The following is an 11,714-nucleotide window of genomic DNA, read 5'->3' on the forward strand; positions in this document are numbered from 1 at the left end:
TTGCGATTAGTAGTTTTTTGCAGCTCATACCTTAGTAGTACACAGCAAATTGTCACTTTTGAAATTTGTTCTTTTTTAAAGTGAACACAGCTCAATTTCTTGGAGCGCGTAACCACTTTTTCGTTATAGTGGCAGACGATGGTTGCGAGTTGCTCGGTGGTATTTGACCTTATTTTGGAACGGATAGAGATATCGACTTCTGGTTTTCGGATTCTACTAGATAAACGTATGGACTACAATATTCACCCTATTTCGAATTTGGGGCAAATTGATACCCTTGGATATATGCATTTTACCAAAGTTGCATTACTTTCGGAACACCCTCTAATTTTGATAGTGAAAAAATCTGTTAAACGATAGAAGAGTTGAGGCCGAAATGGGGACATATGCATTATATATATAAATAGATACAAATTAGTTTGAAAGTTTATGCAAATTTTAGGAGGTGGGCACATGCAAATTTATTCAATTTTTTAAATTGGTGATACAAGGACATATGTATTTATGTAGTTACATACATACTTATAATTGGATGGGTTAGAGAGTCAGTGGCCGCGAAAAAATCGAGGGCACTGTGGAATTTACAATGGACCAGATCATGATTGAAGAAGATATGACGAAATCTGGGTATTTCCTTGTCATCCGTCCCCATCGTTCTGAGGCCACTGGGTTCAGGACGGTTGCAAAATTCATCGATTGCGACCAGGTAGTTACATATAATCGTCAGTAATTGTAGATAATTTACATATGCAAATTGAGAAAACAGGTACACACACATGTGCATGTACGTACACTCTCAAAAAAAAGGTACAAAATTTATACAAGGTTGTATAAAATTTTGTCCAACTTTAATCAAAAAAGAGGATGACACAACCCTTGCTTAAATTTTACTCAACTTTGTTGATCAAAAGTTTTACACAACAATTGGGTAAAAAAAACTCAACAAGTTGTGCAAATTTTAGTCAACCCAAAACCAACAATTCCACAACACAACACTAAAAAATGAGAACTTGAATGATTAAAATTTACTCTTGCGTGTATTTAACTTTATGCTATTGTTTATCAAAGTTTGCATTTAATGTTGATTAAAATATACTCTTGAAATCACTAAAACGCACTTTTATTCATTAATATTTATCCGTCGTTAAAATTTACACATTTAATACTTACAACTTACTAATAATTACTTATTTAGAATAACTATAAATATATAAAACCTTTTATAAATACTGAAAATGAATATTGCTTATTTCGCGTAAGTACTGTAAAATTAAGTTTCGTAAACACACATAAATATGTTAAATTAATTAATCCTAAACCAGTATATTTTATTTTTCTCCATTTTCCAAATTAATTTGGGATCCAAGAAACAAAACTGACGATGATGGTGACTTAATTTCCTTGATTCGAAAGACTGTATGGTCAAAAAAGCACCATACACTAGAGCATTCCTCTGGAAATTGTAGCTGCAGAACGTGGAATATTTTGAAACAAATGTCCACTGCTTTCACGAGGGATTCTGCAAAAATTAGGTGCCTTTCGACCATGACTTGTTGAATTTCCAGATTCTTCAAGTTTCCAACACATAAAACAAACGGCTGCTTTCTCACCGATTCTGACAATCTAAATTCTTCCAAATCGTCATTTGACTGCAGATTAAAATAATAATAAATTAATTAGAATAAACGAATTTCAAATAAAACTAATAGTAAAATGAGGTGAAATCACCTTCACAAATTTAATGAAAAATTCTGAAGATTGCCCGCCTGTAATTTTTCGCCGTTTCTTGTTAACTTTAGAGTACGCAGATTTTGACAATAAATACGGAAGAAGAATTAGGGACCCAACATTTATTTGCTCTGTGAATAAAATAGTAGGTGGAATTAACACAATCAAATTATTTTATATAATGCAAGTATATAATCACTATTTACCTGCAGACCAATCATTAATATTGTAGATAATTCCAATTTCCCTACAAGCGTCTGTTTTTGCATTTTTTGCAAACTTCCAAATTTGCTGCGAAATTGAGTCCCACATGTGAAGCATAATTTCACCTGCGCCAGGATGTCGTACAGCAAAATCTTGATTAATCTGTTGGACAACAACTTTTTTTTACTCAAGTAAAAGATATTGTAAATTATAAATATTACCATCCCCGGAGTATCAATCAACCGAGGCCACTGGCTTAGTGTTACTGACAAATCGTCTGTTTTCATTAACTCGTCTGACCTCAATCGAAAAGTTTGCGCCATATAATCTGCAACTTGATCATAGGGACTCGATGAGTAAGAAAGCCAGGACTTTTTTTCCTCTTCATCCGCAGACGGACCTAAAATTATATTAGAATTAAATAAGCATTTTGATTTTGTACTAAAGAATAATTTCTAAAACTTCATACTTTCCGGCATGGTGTTGTCCACAACCTTGGAGTTACTTCTCCTCCCACACATGTTCTTTCTTCTTAAATATTTTAATCGATCTTCAATTAGGCCGGACGCAGGAGTACGTCTGTGCAGATTAGATTTGTCAGTGATGACTCTTGACTCGCGATAAAATAGATTCTACAAGAAACAAAATAGTTATTTACAGTTAGAGAATTCATTAATTTTTAAATCAATAATTAAGATATTATTTAATTAATTAATTAATAATACCACAATGTCCCTCTGTTGGTCAGTTCGTAGATATTGAAATAGTTGAGCTGCTACACACTCTGCCAAGTTTTGTTTTACAGTTTTGGGTGGACTGTTGAAAATATTAAAATATTGAAACACTTATGCGAGTATTTACAAATTATTAATACGGTAATTATTCTACTAAATTTACTTACAAATAGGTGTATTGCTTCACTAGATAGTTAACAATTCGGCGCTTAATTAGACTTTTTACTTCAAAGGTGATGGCATTTGATTCCAAACATTCGTTTAGTATTTTCTCTCCTTTTTTTGTTCTTTTTTCGCGATCAGAATTCAGGATAATTTGTTTAATATCCTGTTAAAAAATACAAATTAATTGTATACCTTAAAAAAATTATACTTTAATTATGTACTTACAAATAATGGATCGAAAGGTACAAACGAAATTTCAACACCCGACCCACCATCGTCTGGATGACTGTCTCGATTGTCAGAACAAATATTGCTGGAATTATTTTCGAGCTGAAAGAAAACATTTTTAATTGAGCAATTTGATTAATTAAATTGTATAAATCTATGTCAAAATGCTAGACTATTACCAGAACAATGTTCAGCATTTGTCCAAGCGCTTGCTGGTCAGTTTCAGAAATCTGTTTACTTAACTATATATATTCGTATAAAAATCTAGAAATTAGTTGAATAATAACAAAAACTAGCGTATCTCCTAGCTCAGTTCAAATTAACTCAATGGGACAGCAAATCAGACCGTGACCCTGAGGATCTTCTATAGTAATTAAAATCACCAATGGATACTCCAAATCTATGGCGTCGAGGTCAACTAGTAATGGATTTTCAAAATCTATTATTTTGAATACGTGTGAAAAACTAAAATACTCCTCACATTTTACCGGCCTGACAACTAAATAAACTTTGCAATTATGAACTAGACACATGCTAATTTCACAAAATTGTGAACTCAGTGAGGGCTGTTTCAAGATAAAATAATTGCTGGGTTTGACTTTGGTGCCATTAGCGATTACTGAGTCGAGACAAAGTACTTCATCCAACTCATTTTTAGAAAGTTTGGAAAAATCAAAGGACAACTTCATATCTTTGAATGCAATTCTAGGCCCAGATTTATAAGTTACATCCCCTTGTATTTCGCAACCAATCGAAAATGCCAAATTAAGCGCCATTCTTTTTGAAACTGTTTTTGCAATATTGCAAAAATTGTAACAATTCTTTCCAATTGTTTTTGCTAGGCGATGTTTGCCCTCAAACCGCATACACCAATATGGCTTGAGTGGCCCTAGCTGCTCTATTGCGTGAGCATAATGTAATAAATGGTGAAACTTTGGCGTTAAATTATTTTTTGTCAAATTGATGAATGCCTGGTGATGCTCGGATATTAAATACGACAACATATGAACACCTGACCTGCTTATTTGAGGCGCCATTAGAATACGTAATATTCTACGCAGTTTTAAAATAAGGTCCCAGTGCTTATCATGCATGTTAAACTTATCACCAAAGATTGCGGGAAAAATAAGAAAAAAATGGCTCATCTCAGATGCAGAAAAGCAGGATTTTTTTGTCGCCATCAACAAAAGAGTTATCTATTTCTGGCAACTTTGATACTTTATGACTATTCTTTTTGAAAGAAGACGAAAGTCTGTGATTAATTTCGCCAAGTGATAAAATGCGATTTTGTAAAACATGCTTAAGAAACAATTTTAGTTCAATAACACAAATCCCTTCTAAAATATCATGCATAATATCGGGTGCATAGTAATGTGTCACATGAAATCCTTTAATATCATTCAAAATTGATCTTTCTCTGATTCCAGTCAAACTGACATTCGCCACTTCTAAGTCCCTCTCATCATCTGCTAAAAGTCTCCTTTTGTTAACCGACTCCTCTATGGCTGAGAAAGTTTGTTCTTTTTCGAGTTTACAAAATCGACATCTAAAATTTGCATTAAAACTCTCAGTGAAGCCGAAAAGAGTGTGCATTCCCAGATTGTCGCCACAGAACTGAAGAACTTGAACATGACTAAATGGACTGTTTTCCAGAAAGCTTGATTTCTGCGAATTTACAAGTAATGAATTTAATTCACAAACCAATGGGTATAAAATTAAATTCATTCCGTATTCTTTTACAAACTTGGATTTAACAACTATAAGTGGATAAATATTTTCTAGTCGGCAATTTAAATGTGCAGGAAAATTGGCAATAACAAAATAAAACATTGCAAGTTTGTGAATCTTAGCCTTTGTTCCTATAGGGTTACAAATTTCAACATCATCGTAGTAAATCTGCAAACAGAGAGGGTTATTTGCGAAACTCTTAAAAAGTGAACCTGACTTGAAATTCTCAAAGAAATCTGATTCTGAATTTCTGTGTTTACTATCTGCCACTGAATAATATTTCGCAAGAATTATAGGCAGAGTTTTAGACAATTGAAAATGGTAAAGGTTGTCAATTTTTTCTTGCATCATACCTTTATTTTTGTTAAATTTAAAGTGAGACCCTAATTTTATCTCGCTCGCTTCTATTAAGAAAGATTTTTCTTTTAAAAGTTTTTCCAATTTATATTGGGAAGAAGAATTTTCTGGAAAGGGGTCCCTTAAAGTATTAAAATGTGCTAAAAGTTCATCTGGATTTGTGTAAGTTGTCGAAATTGTTTTCGCCATTTCAATAACACTATTGACTAACGTATTGGCAGCAGATAAAATTTCACTAGATTTTGACAAGGAAATTCCACCCGACATTTGTAATGATTTTATAAAAGATAATTTATAGTCTAGGTTAATTTCATGAATGACCTCAGGGGGAAATAATTCCTGGTAAACATTTTCCTCCTTCATATGTCTATCATTATGTGAGGTTAATGGAAATCGACTTGAAACTTTTTGAATAACTGGGCACACTTCTCTTTGGACATGCTTTTGAAGATTTTCAGAGTCAGTGAAAATCATTTTACATAAGGGACAATTTAATCTAACTTTGCCTTTTGTAATTTCGTGATACTCTCTAATGTGTGTCCAATACACTTTAAAAGAATGAAAATTATTTCCACAAATACTACAGTTGAAATTTATCTTGGTGGCCTGGTCTAACTCTAATCTTGACCTACTTACCTCTCGACCAGCCTCTATTAATTTATATCTGTGACCAACAGACGGAACTATTTCTGCCAGCAAACGGTCTTCCACTGAACCAGCAGCACTATCCAGCAATTTCAAGAAAATTGGGTCGTCGACATCGTTTTCTATAAAAAAAATAATTATAAATTAAAATTTCCTTCACCTATTGTTATTTAAATTAATTAAGCTAATAAAGATGAACACAATACTTACCTCGGAACTTATCCTTATACTGAAGTAGACCGGTAATTTGTAGAGCTTTTTCTAAATTTTCAGTCATTTTGTTGGAAAATTTCAAAGAAAAGAGTGGATTTTCTGATAATCCTTTTCCAACCTGAAATAATCAAGTGTGGCGGCACACACGGTGGTGATGAGACGCCAACTTGGGAGAGTAAATTTTACACAACTGTTGTGTAAATAGCAAACCTAGGGTTGGATAAATTTTACACAGCATATAAAAAGGTAAAATTTGTACAAGTCTTGGGTAAAAATTAATCAACTTTTTGGCATTTATTGCCTAACATTGGTGATATTGAGATTTAGTAAACAAAAAACGAAACTTTGTTCAAGCTTGCGTGAAACTGGATTTATACAACGCCATTGAGTAAATTTTACGCCATAGAAGTAAAAAATTTGTGCAAGATTGGGCAAAATCTTATCAACTTTTTTTGCTCAACTGGTTGTGCACAATTTTTTCGAGAGTGTACAAAATATCAAGGTTAAAATGTCAAGAATTATAGAATTCTTGTCCCCATTTCTCATTCTGTTTGTCCGAAACCATGTCCAAGCTGCCCCATTCCAAGAAGTTTCTGCCCATGGTTTCAATCCATTCTATTCCGGGGAAGGATACCACGCCCCAAATCTTTTCTTCGGACCGGACATATTCGACGTCGTATTTGTATCGTATCACGAGACCACTTTCAAGTCTACTTTCTACGCTTCGTTACCCCTTCCCTATATCATACTCGAAGCCAAAAATATTTATAAAGTTTGGCGAACAAATAGCATACAAGCGATGGAGACCTTAGTGACAAACTTAGAGTGATACATATCCACCCAAACTTTTCCGATAAGGTGGCGCACTTACAATTTTATCTCGTTTCAAACCCATACATTTCCTTCTATCGAAGGCATCTAGCACCTTTGCACATTTTCATTTTTTTGACGACACGAAATACAGCTGAATTATCAAAACCTCCAGGAAACGAGTTCATGTGGGGCTAGGGATGGTAATCCGTATCCTAAATTAACCGATCCGTAGGATAGGATCGGATAAATACAGGATCGGATCGGATCGGATCGGATTTGCTCGCTTTAGGATGGGATCGGCTCCCGGTTCTACTCGAAATCCGATGCGATCCGATCCTAGGATCGGATCGATCGTAGGATATCCGCGGATGATCCAACTTGATATGTGTGAGACACCTTGTGTCTAACTATGGAAAAACTTTACCAGCTGCTTTTCTTTATTTACTGGAACGGTTTTTGGTGAGTTCGTCACATGGCGTACATTATCCGAATGAGCCGAATTATTTTATTATTTTACACCAGTTATTTTTATTTCGGCGTTTAAATTATTCAATTTCGTATGATTTCAACGCCAAAATAAAAATAACTGGTGTTAAATAATGACATAATTCGGCTCATTCGGATAATGTACGCCATGTGATGAACTCACCAAATGTGAAACGAGTTTACATCGGATGATCCGAGGATCCTGTGCGATCCTAGGATTTCATCGGTTCGGATCGGATCGGATTGTCTGATCCTCGGATCCTCTATCCGATCCGTGTGAAAATCCGATCCTATCCGAGGTTTTACGATCCTAGGATAGGATCGGTTACGGATTACCATCACTATGTGGGGCATGATAGAATCCCAATTTGATCTCTATGTGTTTACAGTTCGTATCTCCGATGAGATTAGGGGCATCAGCTTGACAAAGTTTTGTAGCCATTGCGCGTCCTTCTCCCGAATTATTTTCCACTCAATTGCCCCCAAGTGTACGTCCAACATGATGAATCACTGCATTTCTAAGGTTACCCTGAATTTCGCCAGGTCGGTTCGAAACGAGAGCAATATTTTTGTCCTGGTTCATATTCAACAAGGAAATACAATATTTTGCAAAAGAGATACAAGAAAATATGATCCTGTAGATTTTCTCAACATCAATTTTCACGGTAGCTTGAACGCACACACGCTCCCGGAGATTATAGCTTTTGAAGCGCTACAACCTTACAGGGAGCGTGTCAATTGCTACTGTTTGGTGCTTAACACCACCCCTGGGAAAATTCATGTAAAGATTCTAATTCAACTTGATTCTCCGTATCCTGGGGAAGGGCAGGGTTTATGGCCTGGCAGCGACAAGAGGAGTTGGAGCTTTATCACGTGTGACGGTGTGTCACAGGGGTATGCTTATTCTGCATACTTGAAGGTGTGTACATATGTATGCAAATGTGTTCCACTATGTTTTATTTCTGTCACCCGGTAGATATTTCTGCACAAAATTCAAGCAATTCAAGGTGGACCAAGTAAGAGCGAATCACCCTTTTGCGCTACACTAAATAAATAATAGGAAATGTCGGGAAAATTTAGCTAGTTTCTTATATTTTTGCGCCCGTGAACATAATAAATTATGGCAGCAAATTCACTGCTGAAAATCTGGTAGCTATATACGTGCAAACATTTTCTGGCCTGGAATTTATTAAGTACCAGTTTGTTTCTAATAAGGGAACATACCGAGGTGTCCAACGAGTTAAGGGTTGACACCTATACCAAAATGACCACAGTACATGACTTATTAAACAAATTAAAGGAATTTCCGTGTTAAATTCACTTTTCGTCACGTTGCGACGATATTTGTGACGAGCGCATGACTATCGGGTTGCCAGCAGGATAGGTCGGCCGCAGAACGATCAGATCGAACACATCTTGTCTTCAGGGATTTCAAATTTCAAATGACATACACACCTCTAATTTTTTTCAATTGGTTTAAAATTTCAAAATTTGTTTAAAATTTCAAAATTTTTACGAAATTTCAAAATTGCTTCAAAATTTCAAAATGGTTTCAAAATTTGAAAATTTGAAATCCTTGAAGACGACATGGAGACGACGACGCTTCTCTGTGGTCGACCTGATCGTTCAGTGGCCGACCTCTCCCGCTGGCAACCCGATGGTCATGCGCTCGTCACAAATATCGTCACAACGTGACGAAAAGTGAATTCTACACGGAAATTCCTTCAGTTTGTTTAATAAGTCTTGTATTGTAGTCATTTTGGTATAGGTGTCGACCCTTAACTCGTTGGACACCTCGGTATGTTCCCTTGTAAGTGGTAAATTTTTCATAACAGACAACAATACAATAAGTAATGCTCATTATTCCCGTGTCGGTAGAGTCGTGTATGTGCATATTCTTGCCTGATGACAATTTTAAATCAGTTTGGTCAATTTCATTAGAGTTATACAGTCTTAATTTGTAAATACAATATATGAATTTTACAAACTAATTGAACAATTTGCTTTAATTTGTATAGCCCCACACTTTGCGCAGCTGGTTGATCATACTTCTAACGGCGGGTGGGGTAGCATTGTTTTTCATGGTCATAACGCATCAAGGGCGCGTCAAGAATGGAGACATGTTACGAGTCAAATTACCCGCGATAATGTTCGTAATCATCCCTCCCCTCATTTCCGTCGGTGTGGCTGCGAACCGACTAAATTTTCTCTGCGATAAGAAAGATTGGCATAAAGCCCAACTCATTCTGTTCCTCTGGTTGTTTAGTTGCATTATTTTAAGCAACGCCTTCATCGGCACCGTAATCACCAGTGTCATCGCTCCACCCGCCGCCGTTCCCAAGTGGAATACTTTTGAAGAAATTGAGGCTGCAAAATTTACAAGGGTAAAGGCTTAATTATACTATTTTATTTTTATGATAATTTTAATTATCATAAAAATAAAATAGCAAAATTATTAACTTTTAAGTTAATAATTTTTCGGTGGTACATATGTAATGTCCTCTCTAAAATTTCAATCCGCGTGAATCACAGTAAATATGTATGTGTACTCCAAATATATCTATATTTTATAATGAATGAACTTGTCACGTATTTAGATTGTAATTCCGGAAGATAACAAAGAGTATTTCAAAAAGCACACCCCCGTTGAAATGCTTATTGGTACAGGCTTGTCTCAATACTGGTACGTCGAATGGCATAAACGATGGATTAAAGAGTATGAGAAACTTGGCGGGGTCTGTACTCCAACAATAAGACAGGAGGAACATGCCGGTAAATATGTATTTGTTTCTGTGTTAACTAAACCAACACTCTAAATAAACGTTCTGCTAAATTTACCTACATAAGGCTGAGTGGGGATGGACAAATTTTACCTTTTGGTTGTGTCATCAGATTTTTTTTTTTACTTAACCCTGAGCAAATTTTACTAACTTTTACTTATCCTTGGAGTGTACGTGTCTGTTATGATACATATTAATAATGATTTCGTTATTATTAGGAGGGTACCTTTCATTTTACACGCTTTAAATGCATGTTCATAGAGTCAGTCCTCAGCGCCGCGAATCATTATGGAGGCAAAACAATCTAATTTTTATTTGTGAATTTCCTCAGGGCTCTGCAAACATGTCTGGGACTCATTCGATGAACTGATTGCTCTTCAAAAACTCGGCAACTACAACGATGCAGCCGGTTTGTTAGAAAATTTGTCAACGTGCAATCGCTCCGCCCTGTTCGATTTTTCGAACCGAATATCCGCCCTACTTCCCATACTCAACGACATATCCGACAGTCAGACATATACTAAAGGACGCCAGTTTGGGGAGCAAAACTACTTTAAGATCTTTAAGGGTTTATCCGTTCTGAGGAAGTGGATGACACCCAGATTACAGATAATGTGGAGTAGCGGAATTTTTGCGAGGTGGGCCGAAATTTGCGAAAGGTTTTGCTACGAAGTACAGAGGCCCACCACAAGAGAGTTTTCCCAGAACCGACAGCGAAACAGCAATTGCTATTCTTGGGGGGTCATGCATGCAATCTTGATCAAAAAGTGGAAGTATTTTTATAAAATCACTCAAGGGGAGAGAAACAACTGCCAATTGAAAAAAAGTCTTTTAAAATCAACTTTTTCGCCGCTAAAGTTCAAAAAAGGGTAAGGAAAATTGTTTTTTGTGGTAAAACCATAATTTTATGTGGCGAAAAGCATTGACCAGTATTCCCCCTAATTATTTATACATTTTTGATGTGTAAGTAAAAATTTTGTAATATTTTAAAATTAGTTGTTGACCCTTCTCATAAGCCGGATTGAGTAAGTTATGCACGGTGCGGTCGAGGCCGAGATGATGAGAAACTCGCGGCCTCCTTCACTCTATGGTCTGGAGGTTTCTAACTCATCCGCACCATGCATAACTTATTCAATCCGGCTTATGAGAAGGGTCAACCACTAATTTCAAAATATTACAAAATTTTGACTTACACATCAAAAATGTATAAATAATTAGGGGGAATACATGTCAATGCTTTTCGCCACATAAAATTATGGTTTTACCACAAAAAACACATTTACTTCCCCTGTTTTGAACTTTAGCGGCGAAAAAATTGATTTTAAAAACTTTTTTTCAATTGGCAGTTGTTTCTCTCCCCTTGAGTGATTTTACAAAAATAATTTCACTTTTTGAACAAGATTGCATGCATGACCCCCCAAGAATAGCAATTGCTGTTTCGCTGTCGGTTCTGGGAAAACTCTCTTGTGGTGGGCCTCTGTAATCCCTCTCAAGCCATTTATGAGCTACGGAAGGAAAAAGTGTCGGATGGGTTTCAAAAACAAACACTTGGGAGAGATTTTGTCACGATTTTTCTAATTTGTTATGTTTCTAGTGGAATTTGTTGTTTAACCCTTTTGTATGAATGGATAAG

The 11,714-nt window shown here is 35.7% G+C and overlaps 1 protein-coding gene across 1 annotated transcript; it reads right to left on the bottom strand.

Moving 5' to 3' along the window:
• Window positions 1–1,230: 1,230 nt before the first annotated feature.
• Window positions 1,231–2,326, bottom strand: LOC118436820. Its single transcript, XM_035855449.1, has 4 exons — window positions 2,154–2,326; window positions 1,935–2,094; window positions 1,729–1,859; window positions 1,231–1,649 (listed from the first exon to the last, which is right to left on the bottom strand). Exons 1-4 carry the CDS (start codon window positions 2,253–2,255, stop codon window positions 1,329–1,331), a joined length of 714 nt encoding a protein of 237 aa, XP_035711342.1. The 5' UTR covers window positions 2,256–2,326; the 3' UTR covers window positions 1,231–1,328.
• Window positions 2,327–11,714: the final 9,388 nt, after the last annotated feature.

This window comes from Folsomia candida, unplaced genomic scaffold, assembly GCF_002217175.1.
Source record: "Folsomia candida strain VU population unplaced genomic scaffold, ASM221717v1 Fcan01_Sc010, whole genome shotgun sequence".
NCBI classification, from domain to species: Eukaryota; Metazoa; Arthropoda; class Collembola; order Entomobryomorpha; family Isotomidae; genus Folsomia; species Folsomia candida.

Bases quoted from the DNA above. Each gene is read 5' to 3' on its own strand.
- LOC118436820 (XM_035855449.1), bottom strand. From the start codon at position 2,255: ATGGCGCAAACTTTTCGATTGAGGTCAGACGAGTTAATGAAAACAGAC. The intron at 2,095-2,153 runs GTAATATTTATA...GTTGTCCAACAG, and splicing joins TGATTGATACTCCGGGGATG to ATTAATCAAGATTTTGCTGT. The intron at 1,650-1,728 runs GTGATTTCACCT...TTTAATCTGCAG, and splicing joins TTTTCATTAAATTTGTGAAG to TCAAATGACGATTTGGAAGA.